We start from the raw sequence: 18,956 nt of genomic DNA on the forward strand, positions 1-18,956 counted from the left end.
ATAAGTGACTCACAAGAAATCATTTTAACCCCACTCACCATTATTAAGGTAAAAGTCAGGGCTGTATATAACTGATATAAAGTCAAATATTTTTTATAATTTTGATCAACTGAACTTGGCTGCAGGATGCTATGAGTATGTCAGAGGCTGCAACGTACAAAAATGAAGCATTTAATAAAGTATTTATTGAAAATTACCATGTACATAGCAATATGCAGTGTTGGGACTGGGAAAAGAGGAACTACAAACATGAATGTGAATCGTTCTTGCCTTTAGTGGAACTCATAGTCTAGTGGGGGAGAGAGACAGACTCCTAACAAAAGAAGGAGGGAGTGAAGTGGAAGAAGTAGAGAGGAGAGAATCCTGACTGTGAAGAGCATTACTCATTAGTCTTAACTCCACTGTGGTCTTTCATACCTCCATGCCCTTTCAATGTTACTCCATCTGCCCAGCATGTCTTCCACAATTCCCTTACCTTTTCCCTGATGAACCCTCAAAGCCAGCTCAAATTTCACTTCCCTTGCCTCAGGTAGCAGAATTACTTATTCCCTCCTTCGTATTCTCTTAGCACTTATAAACGACCTTATGAGAGTATATTATTCTGTGACAGTTTATATGTTTGTCTTACTTACTAGGATGTGAACATCTTATAGGGACTGTGTCATATTTGTTTTAGAACCCTCAGTACCTAGAGTAGTGCTGGGCACATAGTATGCAGAAAGAGAGAGAGAAAGGGTGAGAAAGAGATAAATTAGAACTTCCTATCTTCAAAGATCCAAATTGGAACAGTGATTTTATGATGTGGAAGGGCAGCTTTTGGACATCCTCCTACTGGCAATGTATGGATAAGAGAGGAATGTAAGCCCAAGATAAATACTACTTTGACATTATGTTTCAACAGTATAGTTGATGGTGAAGCAACCTACCAAGTCTGGAGATATGAAAATATGTTATATGGACAACTGGTATAGAAATTTACAGTTTATAAACAGCTTTCATATCTGTTTTTCATTTAATCTTTACAAAATCCTATGAAATAGGTGCTATCACCATTCTCACTTCACAGGTGAGAAAACTATGGCTCAGAGAGGTAATATAATTTGTCCAAGATCGCACAATTAGTCATGGCAGAGTTAGGACTAGCGTGTAAGTCTCCTGACTCTCATTCTACTACAGTTGTTGCTGCTTATTATTAAGTGGTTCACACCTCTCTCTTATAACCAACAGTAACAATATCTTACATTTATATTATTTTATAATATACTTTCCCCATTTTCTTCTTTGATCCTCACACTGGTCCTCTCAGCAGAAAGATAAAAATATCCCCATTTTCCAGGTGAGAAAACAGACTAATAAGTGAGATGACTGCCTAAAGTCACACAGCTCTAGTAAATGGTAGAAGGCTGTTCCTGCTTCAGACGTTCAAGTACCGACAGCACCCTATGCTCATGGAGCAGCCAGGAAAGTGCCTATGTCATAACATGGTTGACACATTATTCACTATAACATATATTGCATTATTAAGTATCCCCTATTCTGAAAGCCTCTAAAATATTTTTAAAACTCTTTCTTACGAACCTGAATGGCCACAGAAGTGCATCTTAGGCTGAGATAGAACAGAGCAGCTGTTGAAAAGAAAACAATATATAACTGTCTGAGAAAGGAAGTGAAAACAAGTAGTGTGTTGGTTAAAATAAGGATAATTAAGACTTATGAGAGTCTAGTAACCTCTACAAGCATTCCACTCCCCCTTTCCCTCCTACTCCCATTTTCCTCCAAATACATTTTGAATTTCCTCTTGGAGATCACTGGGGCTAACCAGAATTAAGCTGATGACCTCATGGCTGCAACACTGCAAGCTACCCCTCAGAATTGTCCTGATCATTGAGTGATTTCTTATGTTAGTCTAATGATTTGATTATGAAGAAAGAAAATAGGATATACTCTATTCTACTTATTTTTCAAAGCAATTGAATTGGAGAGAATCAAGAAAGATCAAGCTTGGTATTATTAACTGAATGGGATGCTCAAGATATGTTTATTGCTATTAAAGTCATAAAACAGGCACTATTTTTTTTTCAATTTACTGTGAGCATAGGATGGCACAGGCACATTTCCCTACAGCTTTGACCAAAATAATTTTTGGGGTGGGAGTGTATGGCACAGAAAGAAAAAAGAGAATGGTGAAGGACAGAAAAGGGGAGAGGGGAGAAGAAAGCAAAAAAAAAAAAAAAAGAGAGAGAAATAAGAAACTTCACCAATGAGTCTTGGAAGTGAGCATGTTCTCTGGAACATGTGGAACACACTAGTGACAGCTCTCACTAGTGGCCAGAGAACATACATGCACTGCACAGTTACTCTAACAGAGACCATCTCTTGTAGTGTGTGATGCAGCATCCCCACATGAATTTCAACCAATCTTTATCTAGACCTTCTTTATACAGAAAGAAGAAAATAGTAGGTATGTAACCTACAGCTTCCTTGTTTTTCTGGAAGGTTGAGCACTAGAAATGCTTTTTGTATGGGAGATTGAATCCAGTATAAATTAAGGTTACATTTACCAATGTGGTTTTAATTAGTTTGGACAGCAGAGTGTGTGTAGTACTTTGTTTTAGTTGTTCTGTTGACATAAAACTTTCCTAATGGGATGAGTGCAGTGAAAGGGAGCAGGAAAATGAGCCCCAGTTTAAAACCTAGAGATAATGGGTCTTGAACTTAAATCATTGTATGTCTATTATGTTTGAAATCCTAGAAGAATGAATGGATAATAAAAGTTAATGGAGTGTTACTTTCCTATAAACACTTTGTCTAAAATTTCAACATTTGATATGGGTACAGGGGACAAGAATTGAGGCCATTTAATCATGCAAAGATTTGAAATGAAATCCTTAATTTTGAATAACTTAGTTGTGTTTAGCTCCAGCCATGACAATTTTTGCTGTGACATGCATCTTATTGAGAATGCATTGAAGATTAAAAGTAAAAAAGGAAAGAAAGAAAAAGCCTATTTTGTTTTAGAGGGTAGTGTAAGGACAGGCTGACAAACACACTCTCTTTGCCTGAGGGAAATCCCATTTTTACAAACCACAGAAAATAAGCTATTTCTTATACTTATTTCTTTGCTAAGTGTTACCATCATACAAGAGCACATGGACAAGTGGATACGGTTGGAGGCTGAGGAAGCAATAAAGCAAGTCTATCTCCTTTATGATATAATTGCGTATGTAATTGATTTAATATAAACGAAAATGATAAGATTCAGATTTGGGGTTTTTTCAGATCACTCTCATGTGAACTTTTTCATTTTGAGAATCAATAAGTATTTCAAACTCCTTTGCCTCCCAAGCATTGAGAAAGCTTACACTTCATGTTTTTCCCTGGGATTTTTGTAACTTCTTTAGCTGATGTGCTGGACACAGGGAATTAAAGATGGACTATGTAAGTTATAACAACGCAAATCTGGGCTGTATAGGTAATGGCATGGCCTTGTTGATTGAGAGCGTGTATGTGAAAGCACTTAGGCAAGCTCTAATATGAAACGCAAACGTAAATGATTGTTCATATTTTATTACTATTACTAAAGTTTCATAATAGCTTTTATTTTCTTTGCCACTTTTAGAGTAAAATATGATGGGTTGATACAATACAGATTTGGATTTGTTCTCTTTAAAGTTAATTCTAAAAGCGGTGGTACAGTTCAAACAGTAGAAACCAAGAAAAGAGCTTAGTATTCTTATTATGACTGAACTGTAATCACTTCTCAGTTATCTGGGCCTCACAAAAACTATTACACAGTAGATAATTATTTTATTGAAGTATAGTTGATGTACAGTATTACATAAGTTACAGGTGTACAATATAGTGATTCACAATTTTTAAAGGTTATATTCCATTTATAGTTATTATAAAATATTTGCTATATTCCCCATATTGTACAATATATCCTTGTAGTTCATTTTATACATAATAGTTTTTACCTCTTTATCCCTACACTTATATTGCCCCCATCCCCTTTCCTCTCCTAGTGGTAACCACTAGTTTGTTTTCTAAATATATCTGTGTGTCTGCTTCTTTTTTGTTATATTCACTAGTTTGTTGTATTTTTTAGATTGCACATATAAGTGATATCATACAGTGCTTGTCTTTCTCTATCTGACTTATTTCACTTAGCATAATAATCTCCAAGTCCATCCATGTTGCTGCAAATGGCAAAATTGCATTCTTTTTTATGGCTGAGCAGTATTCCATCATATATACATATATTTAAACCAGGTTTCTCTTTTTTTGTTTTTTTAATCTTGAGTTACATGAGCTGTTTATATATGTTGGATATCAACCCTTATCAGTCACATCATTTGCAAATATTTTCTCCCATTCAGTAAGTTGTCTTTTTGTTTGGTCAAGGTTTCCTTTGTTGTACAAAAGCTTTTAACTTTAATTAGGTCTCATTTATTTATTTTTGCTTTTTATTTCCTTTGCTTTAGGAGACAAATCCAAAAACATATTGCCATGATTTATGTCAAAGAGTGTTCTGCCTATGTTTTCCTCTAGAAGTTTTATGGTTTCTGGTCCCACATTTAGGTCTTTAATTCATTTTGAGCTTATGTTTGTACGTGGTGCTAGAAAATGTTGTAATTTCATTCATTTACATGTAGCTGTCCAGTTTTCTCAGCACCACTTATTGAAGGGACTGTCTTTTCTCTATTGTATACTCTTGCTTTGTTGTAGATTAATTGATCATAAGTGTGTGGACTTTTTTTTTTTTCTGGGCCATTTTGTTCCATTGAGCTATGTGTCTGTTTCTGAGCCAGTACTATACTGTTTTGATTATTGTAGCTTTGTAGTATAGTCTGAAGTCAGGGAGCATGATTCTTCCAGCTCTGTTATCTAGTTGTTTGGGCCATTCAGGATCTTTGGTGTTTCCATACAAATTTTTAAATTATTTGTTCTAGTTCTGTGAAAAATGCCCTTAGTATTTTGATAGGGATTGCATTGGGGATTGTATTGAATCTATAGATTGCCTTGGGTAGTATAGTCATTTTAACAATATTAATTCTTCCAATTCAAAAACAAGGTATATCTTTCCATCTGTGTCCTCTTCAGTTTCTTTCATTAGTGTCTTATAGTTTTCTGAGTACAAGACATTAACCTCTTTAGGTAGATTTATTCCTAGGTATTTTATTCTTTTTAATGTGATGGTAAATGGGATTGTTTCCTTAATTTCTCTTTCTGATAGTTTGTTGTTAGTGTAGAAATGCAACAGATTTCTTTATATTAATTTTGTATCCTGCAACCTTACTAAATTCGTTTATGAGCTCTAGTAGTTTTCTGGTGGCAGTTTTAGGGTTTTCTCTGTATAGTGTCAGGTCATCTCCAAATAGTGACAGTTTTACTTCTTCTTTTCCAATTTGGATTCCTTTTATTTATTTTTCTTGTCTGATTGCTGTGGCTAGGACTTCCAATAATATGTTGAATAAAAGTGGTGAGAGCAGGCAGGCACCCTTTTCTTGTTCCTGATCTTAAAGGAAATGCTTTCAGCTTTTCACTGTTGAGTATGATATTAGCTGTGGGTTTTTCATATATGGCTTTTATTATGTTGAGGTAGGTTCCATCTATTCCCACTTTCTGAAGAGTTTTTATCATAAATGGATATCGAATTTTAACAAAAGTATTTTCTGCATTTATTGAGATGATCATATGATTTTTATTCTTCAGGTTGTTAATGAGGTGTATCACATTGATTGATTTTTGGATATTGAAAAATCTTTGCATCCCTGGTATAAATCCCACTTGATCATGGTGTATGATACTTTTAATGTATTGTTGGATTTGGTTTGCTAATATTTTGTTGAGGATTTTTGCATCTATGTTCATCAGTGATATTGATCTGTAATTTTATTTTTTTGTGATATCTTTGTCTGGTTTTGGTATCAGAGTGATGCTGACCTCTTAGAATGAGGTCAGACGTGTTCTTTCTTCTGTAAATTTTTGAATACTTTGAGAAAGATAGGAGTTAATTCTTCTCTATATGTTTGGTAGAATTCACCTGTGAAGCCATCTGGTCATGGACTTTTATTGGTTGGGAGTTTTTTAAATTATTGATTCAATTTCATTACTGGCAATTGGTCTGTTCATATTTTCTATTTCTTCCTGGTTCAGTCTTGGGAGATTGTACCTTTCTAAGAATTTGTCCATTTCTTCCAGGTTGTCCATTTTATTGGCATATAGTTATTCATAGTAATCTCTTATGATCCTTTGTATTCCTGTGGGTATTTCTGTATTTGATATAGGTATTTTCTTTGAGGATACCTATTATGAAAAACCTTCTAGAAGGGAAAGGAATGGGCAGCTGTCTAATTAGGTATCCCTAAGTCTCTCTCGAAACATGCCTTCCCAGATCACAGCTTGAGATTTAACTGCTCCACAAATAAGAAAGTGGCTTAGTCACATGTAGATAATTGAGAATTAACTATTCTGTTCTTGATTTGGCTACTACTTGATGGCTCTGTTCTACATGGTTATTGGACTTTTTTGAATATTTCCTATGATTTTGGCTCAGTAGACATGGTCATATGTTTCTGTCTCCATACAGGGTGTTGTTTAGCAGATTTTGGAGAAGATGAAGTGGGGTTTGTAGTAGAACCTGAGTGATATTGGAAAATTACTCTGTGCAAATTCAAAATGAACGAATCATATTTTGTAATAAAAGGATGGGGGAGGGGTGGAGGAAGAAAGTGGACTGAGCAGACTAAATGGTAAGGTGAAGACTCTTTTTCCCTTGGTGGAAATTCCTTGTCACTCTTGACAGCTTTTGCCTGCATTTGTTTCTCTGGTTTTTTTTAGATCCAAAGGCAAGTTTTCAATCATTTGTTTATTATATTCTTAAGCAAATTATAGGCAAGCTCTGTACCTATAACACATGGCCATCTGATGACAAAGCTCTCAACTTCTTAAAACAAATTACATCCAATCCTATAATTTCTTCTGACAATTGTGATTTTCCAAAATATGTCAGTATTTGTGATTTTTTAAATCAATAACAATGAAAGATAAAAACTCTTTACAACACCTGTCATAAGTAACAGCTAGAACATCGTCTTTGAAATTTTCCCCCCAGTCACCTTCCTTTTTCAGTAAAAGTAACTATTTTCCTTTAGCCATCTTCACCAGTAATATTAAGCATGAGGCATTAATTAAGGCACAATATCATATTAATCTTCATATATCCTTAACTTTAAAAATTCTTCCCTACCCAGTAAATTGTTACTCTTTCCTTTAAGACTCAACTCATATGTCCCTATACTTTTTAACAGTTAATCACTTGTCACAGATTATAATTATGAATTATATAAGTATTTGATTATTGTCTATCTCCACTCCCACCACCACCACTATAAGCACTATGAGATCAGAATCCTTGTCTGTTTTTACACCCTACCAGCTAACATGTCTCTTGGTACATAGCACTAAATAGATGTTAATTAATTAGTCAGAAAATTACTTCAAATATTATATCTTTCTTGAATTCTTCATAATCCCTTCAACCACCACCCTCATCTCCCACCCTGTGGATAGAATCGAACATTCCCTCTTCTGTATGTCAACGGAAATTTTCAAGTAACTTGAAGGACCAACCATACATCCATATTTGCCTGGAACTTCCCCACTTCATGCCTATTGTTCTGACGTAATTATTAGTAATGATCCTTCATTCTCAAAATTGTCCCAACTTGAACTAAAAATGATATGATCACCTTCTATAGAATTGTGTTTCAGCATTCCCTAGGGCCATTTCTAGCCACTTTTAAAATTAGTTTGAGAGTTCTTTGAGGACAGGATCAGTTCTGATCTCTCCTTCTAGACCCAGGGCTTATCACAGTCTCTGGCACTCAGTGATTGTTCTTTTGAATGAAAAGACTTTCCTGCTATTTTTGCCTCAAGAAGTTTGCATTGTAAAACAGCACAAAACAAACACAAAAAAAACCCACATGATACTTACACACCTACGTAGGTTTTAGGACAGACAACCAGCATTTCTCTTAAAAACTTGCTTAAGGCTTTAAAAAGTAAATCAAGGTTTATGTCTGCCAAGTCATTTATTTCTCTTCTACCTTAGGTTATTGAGTAAGAAACGTTCACAGTAATAACTAGACATTTGGTCTGCTAGCTAAGAGCAGTCAAACTTGTCTTTTACAGGTACCTGTCATTTGTCAGGAAAATATACATTTAGTCTTATAAACAGTTGTTGTTAAGTGACTTTGGAGCTTTGAATAAATGCAAGAGGAAAATTTTCAATTTCCTGTGTGCACTAGAAATTATTTTCAAGAGAATAAAATGTAAGTCAGTAGTAAATATGGAACTTATAAAGGAAAAAGGATTTAAAGTTTATATAACAAAGATTAATAGAGAAGTGACAGTGAAATGGGTGTCTATGTGTCTATTCATTAAGGGAAAAATTTGAAGTAACAAGTGGTGATATAATCATTAGAGAAGTCACTATATGCTGCCTGAATGTCAGGTCTGAGATGTCAATTCTGTGTGCATATGTTGTTTCCAAACGTGACTCTCCTAAGATAAGTATGCAGTTATCTATATTATTCTTAGATAAAACTATTGATGAATTTTCTTCTTGTCTAAATTAATAGAATTAAAGTGTAACTGGAGAACCCTAGTACACTAGTTACATAGATAGTCTGGTTTTAGATTAGTGAGCACAGCTGCTATCTGAAGAGCTTATCAATGCTCACAGGTCTATAGTCTTGCCTCACTGTCAGTCTTCTCTTTTTTTAAACCAAACTCCTGGTGGTATCTGTTGTACCCTTTACATATATTGAGAACCTACTATGTTCTGTTCACTTTTCTAAGCACTTTCCTTACTCATTTTATGTAATCCTTGTTCTGTGAGGTAACTATCCATATCCTCATTTCATATATGAGGAAACCGAGGCTCAAAGTAAAGGAAACACCTTGGACAGGTTAGAACTCAAACCTGAGGGGACAGATGATGTAGGTGAAAGGAGTTTAGAAATAAAATCGCTCCTATTTCTCTTCTGTAATTAATGTTCTTTTAAAATATTCTAGTTTCTCATGCAAATTGAGTTGATTTTCTCCTTTTTACAATATAAGTACAATTACAATAGATAAAAGAGGCTGCAGATACAATTCATGAGTGTGCATACACCTTTTTTTCTTATCTGGAGCACACGTCTCTCTTTGTGACCCTTATAGCCAGCTTCAATTGTTTTAAAGCAATTTTAGTGGTTTACCAGTCTCCCCAGTAGATGGGGACCCTGATATTTTGCAAAAAGTAATGCTGGAGAAGTTGTCCTCTTCAGGAGTGGAGTTCAGCTTTAGCTAGAAGAATATGGTGTGGTATTTGGAGAATTTACCTGGCAGAAAGTAAAAAAGAGTTCTTAAAAGGTGTATATGTTTCTGCACCCTGTTGAAATGCCATGTTTCTCTTCCTTCGTTTTTGTGATAAGCAGTTAACTTTAGATATGACGTTTGTGTGGGGGGGGGGGATTAAAGCACTATGGCCACCACTGAAAATTTTGTGTCTAGATTTAGTAGAGAATTCGAGACCCTTAGGTGGCTCTGTAGTGCAATGGATAGCACATTGGACTTCTCGAGACTCTATTTTTTTTAATGTAATGTGAGTCCAATCATTTTTTATTGAATTAGAGTTGATGTGCAATATTATGTTAGTTTCAGGTTTACAACGTAATGATTTGACATTTAAATACATTACAAAATTATCACCCCAAAAGTCTAATAACCATCTGTCACCATACAAAATTATTACGATATTATTGACTATATATTCCTTATGCTGTGTATTGGATCCCTGTGACATTTATTTTATTATTGGAAGTTTGTACTTCTTAATCCTCTTCACCTCTTTCACCCAACCCCTCACCCTCACCACCCAGCCCCAACAGGCAACCACGAGCTGGTTCTCTTTATCTATAAGCCTGTTTCTGTTTTGTTATGTTTATTCATTTGATTTGTTTTTTAGATCCCACATATAAGTGAAATTTACAGTATTTGTCTTTCTCTGTCTGACTTATTTCACTTAACATAATACCTTCTAGGGAATTCCCTGGAGGTCCAGTGGTTAGGACTCCATGTTTTCACTGCCAAGGACCCAGGTTTGATCCCTGGTCAGGGAACTAAAAACAAACAAATAAAAAACAACAACAACAAAAATAATACCTTCTAGGTCCATTCATGTTGTCTCAAAAGGCAAGATTTCATTCTTTTTTATAGCTGAATAATATTCTGTGTGTGTGTGTGTACACAAATATATCTCACAGCTTTTTTATCCATTCATCTATTGATAGACACTTAAGTTGCTTCCATAGCTTGATTACTGTAAATAATGTTGCAATGAACATAGGGGTGCATATATCTTTTTGAATTGGTGTTTTTGCTTACTTTGTGTAAATATCCAGAAGTGGAAATGCTGGTAGTTCTATTTTTAATTTTTTTGGGAACCTCCATGCTATTTTCCATATTGGCTGTGACAATTTACATTCTCACCAACAGTGCAGGAGTATTCCCTTTTCTTCACATCCTCACCAGCACTAGTTATTTGTTGTTTTTTTGATGATAGCCATCCTGATAGGTGTGAGGTGATAGGTGTGAGATGATATTGTGGTTTTGATGCATTTTGTTGATGATTAATGAAGTTAGGAATCTTTTCATATCTCTGACAAGTTTTTAATCAGAAAGTTTGGGGCTTTTGTTATTGAGTTGTATGAGTTCTTTATATATTTTGAATATTAAGCCCTTATCTAACATGTCATTTGCAAATATCTTCTTCTATCCAGTAGGTTGTTTTTCTTTTGTTGATAGTGTGCAAGCACTTTTTAGTTTGATGTAGTCTCATTTGTTTATTTTTTCTTCTGTTGCCCTTGTCTGAGGACACAGATCCAAAAAAATGTTGCTAAGACTGATGTCAAAAAGCATACTGCTTGTGTTTTCTTCTAGGTGTTCTATGGTTTCAAGTCTTACACTTAAATCTTTAATCCATTTTGAATTTATTTTTGTATATGGTGTAAGAAATTAGTCCAGTTTGATTCTTTTACATGCAGCTGTTCAGTTTTCCCAACACCATTTATTGAAGAGGCTGTCTTTTCCCTATTGTATATTCTTGTCTCCTTTGTCATAAATTAATTGACCCAATAGACTTTGGTTTATTCTTGGGCTCTCTATTCTCTCCCATTGATCTATGTGTCTGTTTTTGTACCAATACCATACTATTTTAATTACTATAGCTTTGTAGTAAAATTTTAAGTCAAGGAGCATAATACATCCAGCTTTGTTCTTTTTTCTCAAAATTGCTTTGGCTATTCAGTGCCTTTTTTGGTTCCATATAAATTTTAGAATTATTTGTTGTAGTTCTGTGAAAACTGCCATTGATGTTTTGATAGGGATTGCATTGAATCTGTAGATTGCTTTGTGTAGTATGGACATTTTAACAATATTAATTCTTCCAATCCATGAGAAAGGTATATCTTTCATTTGTTTGTGTTGTTTTCAATTTCTTTCATCAGTATCTTATCCTGTTCAGAATACAGGTCTTTCACTGCCCTGGTTAAATTTATTTCTAGGTATTTGATTCTTTTTGATGCAATTGTAAATGGGATTGTTTTGTTAATTTCTCTTTCTGATAGATGGTTTTTAGTGTATAGAAACACTAGAGATTTCTGTATATTAATTTTGTATCCTGCAACTTTATTGAACTCATTTGTCAATTCTAATAGCTTTTTTGGTGGAGTCTTCAGGGTTTCTATATATAGTATAATATCATCTGCAAGAGGTTTTACTTCTTTCTTTCCAATTTGGATTGCTTTTATTTCTTTTCCTTGTATGATTGCTGTGGCTAGAACTTCCAATACTGTGTTGAATAAAAGTGGTGAGAGTGGGCCAACTTGTCTTGTTCCTGATCTTAGAGGAAATGCTTTCTGGTTTTCACAATTGAGTATAATGTTGGTTGTTGAGGTATATATGGCCTTTATTATGTTGAGGTATCTTAACTCTATACCCACTTTCTGGAGAGTTTTTAACATAAACAGATGTTAAATTTTGTCAAAAGCTTTTTCTGCATCAATTGAAGTGATCATATGACTTTTATTCTTCAATTTGTTAATGTGGTATATCACATTGATTAATTTGCAGATATTGAAAACTCCTTGCATCCCTGGGATAAATCCCACTGGATCATGGTGTGTGAACCTTTTAACTTACTGTTGAATTTAGTTTGCTAATATTTTGTTGAGTGTTTTTGCATTTATGTTTATCAGTGATTTTGGCCTTTAATTTTCTTTTTTGTCTTTGTCTAGTTTTGTTATCAGGGTAATGCTGGCTTGGAAGCAGCATTGAAAGCATTCCCTCCTCTTCAACTTTTTGGAATAGTCTGAGAAGGAGAGGCAGTAACTCTTTTTAAAATGTTTACCTGTGAAGTTTACCTGTGAAGCCATCTTGTGCTGGACTTTTGTTTGTTGAGAGGTTTTTAATTACAGATTTAATTTCATTACTGGCGATTGGTCTGTTCATATTTTTATTTCTTCCTGATTCAGTCTTGAGAAACTGTGTTTCTAGGAATTTATCCATTTCTTTTAGGTTGTCCACTTTTGGGCATATAATTGTTTGTAGTAATTTCTTATAATTCTTTGTATTTCTGTGCTGTCAGTTGTAACATCTTTTTCATTTCTGATTTTATTTATTTAGGCCCTCTCTGTCTCTTTTGTTTGATGAGTCTGGCTAAAGTTTTATCAATTTTGTATATCTTTTCAAAGAACCAGCTCTTACTTTCATTGATTTTTCTATTGCTTTTTAGTCTGTATTTCATTTATTTCTGCTCTAATCTTTATTATTCATTTCTTTCTACTAACTCTGGGTTTTGTTTCTTCTTCTTCTTTTTCTAGTTCCTTTAGGTTAGATTATTTATTTGAGATTTTTCTTGTTTCCTGAGGCAGGCTTGCATCACTATAAACTTCCCTCTTAGAACTGCTTTGCTTCAGTCCCGTAGATATTTGTATCATTGTATTTACATTTTTAATTTTCTGTTTGATTTCTTCAATGACTTATTGGTCATTTAGTAACATGCTGTTTAGACTCCATGTGTTTGAGTGTTTTCTTTTAGTTGTTTATGTTGTAGTTGATTTTATAGTCTCATATCATTGTGGTCTGAAAAGATGCTTGGTATTATTTCAAGAGTCCAATCATTTTAAGCAGAAAAATATAATGTCAGACAACCTGTAGTTTCTTAGGAAGAAAACACTGTATTCTAAAATACATTTTCATAAGTTTACTAAACATGATTATGGTATGTGTGTTTATTTGTAGGAACTGGTAACATCTAAACATAACAAACCAAACAGGCAAACCATTGTGCCACCACTACCACCCCATTTTACACAACGGGAAGCCAATGTACATGGATTCCAAGAAGGCTAAAAAGAAAAAGAGCTGATTAGACCTCAGATTGCCCACTGAACGGGATGACGGCCACCGCTGCAGTGGAAACACCAAAAATGAAGAAGAATGCCTCCAAGGAAGAGAAGCAGCAGCCTAAGCAAGAGAACACAGAGCAGGGTAATGCTGATTCTGAAGAGCTGTTGAGCTCTGAGAGTGACCCTGAACAGTTGAGCCTTAAAAGCAGCAGTAATGACAACAGCTGCCAACCTGGAGATGTTCAGTTGAAGAAAAAGGAGATTCCCTCTAAGCCACACCGCCAGCTTTGTAGATCACCCTGCCTAGATCATCCAAGCTTCTCCCAGAGTAGCATTCTACAGGATGGGAAGCTTGACTTGGAAAAAGAATACCAAACCAAGATGGATTTTGCTTTAAAGCTGGGCTATGCAGAGGAACAGATTCAGTTAGTGCTGAACAAGCTGGGTCCAGAATCGCTTATTAATGATGTACTGGCAGAGCTTGTCAGACTTGGAAACAAAGGTGATTTGGAAGGGCAACTCAACTTGAGTTTGTTAGTGCCTCGGGGTCCCAGCTCCAGAGAAGTTGCAAGCCCTGAACTGTCTCTTGAAGATGAAATAGACAACAGTGACAATTTGAGGCCAGTTGTCATAGATGGAAGTAATGTGGCAATGAGGTAAGACTGGTATATTTTCTTTCTCTTTCTTTAAAACTGCCCTGTATGCAGGAATTGCTTAGCAGGCTATCTGGAGGCACATTTTAATATATAGTTCTATATAATCTTCATAGCAACTTTATTTTACAGATGAGAAAACTAGAGCTCAGCAAGGTTAAATGACTTCCTTGAGAACACTTGATATAGGTAATATGTAGCAAAGTGAGGATTTAAATTTAAGCTTTCCAGCTTCAGATGAATGAAATGAAACTAACATTTATAATCTATTTTGTGCCAAATACTTTGTGTATATGATTTAACTTGCAGGTGAGTGAACTCAAGTTCAGAGGATGAGTAACGGCCAAGGTTACACAAGTAATAAATGGCAGTTTGTATTAAAACCTGAATCTGACTCCAATGCTCCTTCTGCAATATCATGCAACAGTATGTGGCTATTAGTGTTATTAAGAATATTTGACATAGTTTCTATTTGTTTTTACCATTTTTATTGGAGTATAATTGCTTTACAATGGTGTGTTAGTTTCTGCTTTATAACAAAGTGAATCAGTTATACATATACATATGTTCCCATATCTCTTCCCTCTTGCCTCTCCCTCCCTCCCACCCTCCCTATGCCACCCCTCTAGGTGGTCACAAAGCACTGAGCTGATCTCCCTGTGCTATGCGGCTTCTTCCCACTAGCTATCTATTTTACGTTTGGTAGTGTATATATGTCCATGCCACTCTCTCACTTTGTCACAGCTTACCCATCCCACTCCCCATATCGTCAAGTCCATTCTCTAGTAAGTCTGTGTCTTTATTCCCGTCTTGCCCCTAGGTTCTTCATAACCTTTTTTTTTTTAGATTCCATGTATATGTGTTAGCATACGGTATTTGTTTTTCTATTTCTGACTTACTTCACTCTGTATGACAGACTCTAACTCCATCCACGTCACTACAAATAACTCAATTTCGTTTCTTTTTATGGCTGAGTAATATTCCATTGTATATATGTGCCACATCTTCTTTATCCTTTCATCTGTTGATGGACACTTAGGTTGCTTCCATGCCCTGGCTATTGTAAATAGAGCTGCAATGAATATTTTGGTACATGACTCTTTTTGAATTACGGTTTTCGCAGGGTATATGCCTACTAGTGGGATTGCTGGGTCGTATGGTAGTTCTATTTTTAGTTTTTCAAGGAACCTCCATACTGTTCTCCATAGTGGCTGTATCAATTACATTCCCACCAACAGTGCAAGAGTGTTCGCTTTTCTCCACACCCTCTCCAGCATTTATTGTTTCTATATTTTTTGATGATGGCCATTCTGACCGGTGTGAGATGATATCTCATTGTAGTTTTGATTTGCATTTCTCTAATGATTAATGATGTTGAGCATTCTTTCATGTGTTTGTTGGCAATCTGTATATCTTCTTTGGAGAAATGTCTTTTTAGGTCTTCTGCCCATTTTTGGATTAGATTTTTTTTTTTATAGAGCTTCATGAGCTGCTTGTAAATTTTGGAGATTAATCCTTTGTCAGTTGCTTCATTTGAAAATATTTTCTCCCATTCTGAGGATTGTCTTTTCGTCTTGTTTATGGTTTCCTTTGCTGTGCAAAAGCTTTTAAGTTTCACTAGGTCCCATTTGTTTATTTTTGTTTTTATTTCCATTTCTCTAGGAGCTGGGTCAAAAAAGATCTTGCTGTGATTTATGTCATAGAGTGTTCTGCCTATGTTTTCCTCTAAGAGTTTGATAGTGTCAGGCCTTACATTTAGGTCTTTAATCCATTTTGAGTTTATTTTTGTGTATGGGGTTAGGGAGTGTTCTAATTTCATACTTTTACATGTACCTGTCTAGTTTTCCCAGCACCACTTATTGAAGAGGCTGTCTTTTCTCCACTGTATATTCTTGCCTCCTTTTTCAAAGATAAGGTGACCATATGTGCATGGGTTATCTGTGGGCTTTCTATCCTGTTCCACTGATCTATATTTCTGTTTTTGTGCCAGTCCCATACTGTCTTGATTACTGTAGCTTTGTTGTATAGTCTGAAGTCAGGGAGCCTGATTCCTCCAGCTCCATTTTTCGTTCTCAAGATTGCTTTGGCTATTCGGGGTCTTTTGTGTTTCCATACAAATTGTGAAATTTTTTGTTCTAGTTCTGTGAAAAATGCAGGTGGTAGTTTGATAGGGATTGCATTGAATCTGTAGATTGCTTTGGGTAGTACAGTCATTTTCACAATGTTGATTCTTCCAATCCAAGAACATGGTATATCTCTCCATTTATTTGTATCATCTTTAATTTCTTTCATCTGGGTCTTATAATTTTCTGCATACAGGTTTTTTGTCTCCTTAGGTAGGTTTATTCCTAGATATTTTATTCTTTTTGTTGCAATGGTAAATGGGAGTGTTTTCTTAATTTCTCTTTCAGATTTTTCATCATTAGTGTATAGGAATGCCAAAGATTTCTGTGCAATAATTTTGTATCCTGCTACTTTACCAAATTCATTGATTAGTTCTAGTAGTTTTCTGGTAGCATCTTTAGGATTCTCTATGTATAGTATCATGTCATCTGCAAACAGTGACAGCTTTACTTCTTCTTTTCTGATTTGGATTCCTTTTATTTCTTTTTCTTCTCTGATTGCTGTGGCTAAAACTTCCAAAACTATGTTGAATAATAGTGGTGAGAGTGGGCAACCTTGCCTTGTTCCTGATCTTAGTGGAAATGGTTTCAGTTTTTCACCATTGAGGACAATGTTGGCTGTGGGTTTGTCATATATGGCCTTTACTATGTTGAGGAAAGTTCCCTCTATGCCTACTTTCTGGAGGGTTTTTATCATAAATGGGTGTTGAATTTTGTCAAAAGCTTTCTCTGAATCTATTGAGATGATCATATGGCTTTTCCTCTTCAATTTGTTAATATGGTGTTTACCATTGATTGATTTGCATATATTGAAGAATCCTTGCATTCCTGGAATAAACACCACTTGATCATGGTGTATGATCCTTTTAATGTGCTGTTGGATTCTTCTTGCTAGTATTTCATTGAGGATTTTTGCATCTATGTTCATCAGTGATATTGGCCTGTAGTTTTCTTTCATTGTGACATCTTTGTCTGGTTTTGGTATCAGGGTGATGGTGGCCTTGTAGAATGAGTTTGGGGGTGTTCCTTCCTCTGCTATATTTTTGAAGAGTTTGAGAAGGACAGGTGTTAGCTTTTCTCTAAATGTTTGATGGAATTCGCCTGTGAAGCCATCTGGTCCTGGGTTTTTGTTTGTTGGAAGATTTTAATCACAGTTTCAATTTCAGTGCTTGTGATTGGTCTGTTCATATTTTCTATTTCTTCCTGGTTCCATCTCGGCAGGTTGTGCATTTCTAAGAATTTGTCCATTTCTTGCAGGTTGTCCATTTTATTGGCATAGAGTTGCTTGTAGTAAACTCTCATGATCGTTTGTATTTCTGCAGTGTCAGTGGTTACTTCTCCTTTTTCATTTCTAATTCTATTGATTTGAGTCTTCTCCCTTTTTTTCTTGATGAGTCTGGCTAATGGTTTATCAATTTTGTTTATCTTCTCAAAGAACCAGCTTTTAGTTTTATTGATCTTTGCTATCGTTTCCTTCATTACTTTTTCATTTATTCCTGATCTGATCTTATTGATTACTTTCCTTCTGCTAACTTTGGGGTTTTTTTGTTCTTCTTTCTCTAATTGCTTTAGGTGCAAGGTTAGGTTGTTTACTTGAGATGTTTCCTGTTTCTTAAGGTAGGATTGTATTGCTATAAACTTCCCTCTTAGAACTCTTTTGCTGCATCCCATAGGTTTTGGGTTGTCGTGTCTCCATTGTCATTTGTTTTAGGTATTTTTTGATTTCCTCTTTGATTTCTTCAGTGATCACTTGGTTATTAAGTAGTGTATTGTTTAACCTCCATGTGTTTGTATTTTTTACAGATCTTTTCCTGTAATTGATATCTAGTCTCATAGCATTGTGTTTGGAAAAGATATTTGATATGATTTCAATTTTCTTATATTTACCAAGGCTTGATTTGTGACCCAAGATATGATCTATCCTGGAGAGTGTTCCATGACACTTGAGAAAAATGTGTATTCTGTTGTTTTTGGATGGAATGTCCTATAAATATCAATTAAGTCCATTTTGTTTAATGTATCATTTAAAGCGTGTGTTTCCTTACTTATTTTCATTTTAGATGATCTGTCCATTGGTGAATGTGGGGTGTTAAAGTCCCCTACTATGATTGTGTTACTGTCGATTTCCCCTTTTACGGCTGTTAGTATTTGCCTTATGTATTGAGGTGCTCTTATGTTGGGTGCATAAATACTTACAATTGTTATATCTTCTTCTTGGATTGATCCCTTGATCATTATGTAGAGTCCTTCTTTGTCTCTTGTAATAGTCTTTATTTTAAAGTCTATTTTTTCTGATATGAGAATTGCTACTCCAGCTTTCTTTTGATTTCCATTTGCATGGAATATCTTTTTCCATCCCCTCACTTTCAGTCTCTATGTGTCCCTAGGTCTGAAGTGGGTCTCTTGTAGACCGCATATATACGGGTCTTCTTTTTCTATCCATTCAGTCAGTCTGTGTCTTTTGTTGGGAGCATTTAATCCATTTATATTTAAAGTAATTAACGATATGTATGTTCCTATTCTCATTTACATTAATGTTTTGGGTTTGTTATTGTAGGTGTTTTCCTTCTCTTGTGTTTCTTGCCTAGAGAAGTTCCTTTAGCATTTGTTGTAAAGCTGGTTTAGTGGTGCTGAACTCTCTCAGCTTTTGCTTGCCTGTAAAGGTTTTAATCTCTCCATCAAATCTGAATGAGATTCTTGCTGGGTAGAGTAATCTTGGTTGT

The 18,956-nt window shown here is 35.1% G+C and overlaps 1 protein-coding gene across 2 annotated transcripts in view; it reads left to right on the forward strand.

The window, feature by feature from the left end:
- Positions 1-18,956, forward strand: part of ZC3H12B (zinc finger CCCH-type containing 12B) — a 230,602-nt gene that overhangs the window by 177,643 nt on the left and 34,003 nt on the right. For both annotated transcript variants that reach the window (XM_082444936.1, XM_082444935.1), the window contains one exon: positions 13,351-14,113. In XM_082444936.1, the coding sequence (XP_082301062.1) occupies positions 13,506-14,113 (608 nt within the window). In that variant the 5' untranslated portion in view covers positions 13,351-13,505. The remainder of the gene's footprint in view (positions 1-13,350; positions 14,114-18,956) is intronic.

Source organism: Balaenoptera physalus, assembly GCF_965194825.1.
Source record: "Balaenoptera physalus genome assembly, chromosome: X".
In the NCBI taxonomy this organism is placed as follows: Eukaryota; Metazoa; Chordata; class Mammalia; order Artiodactyla; family Balaenopteridae; genus Balaenoptera; species Balaenoptera physalus.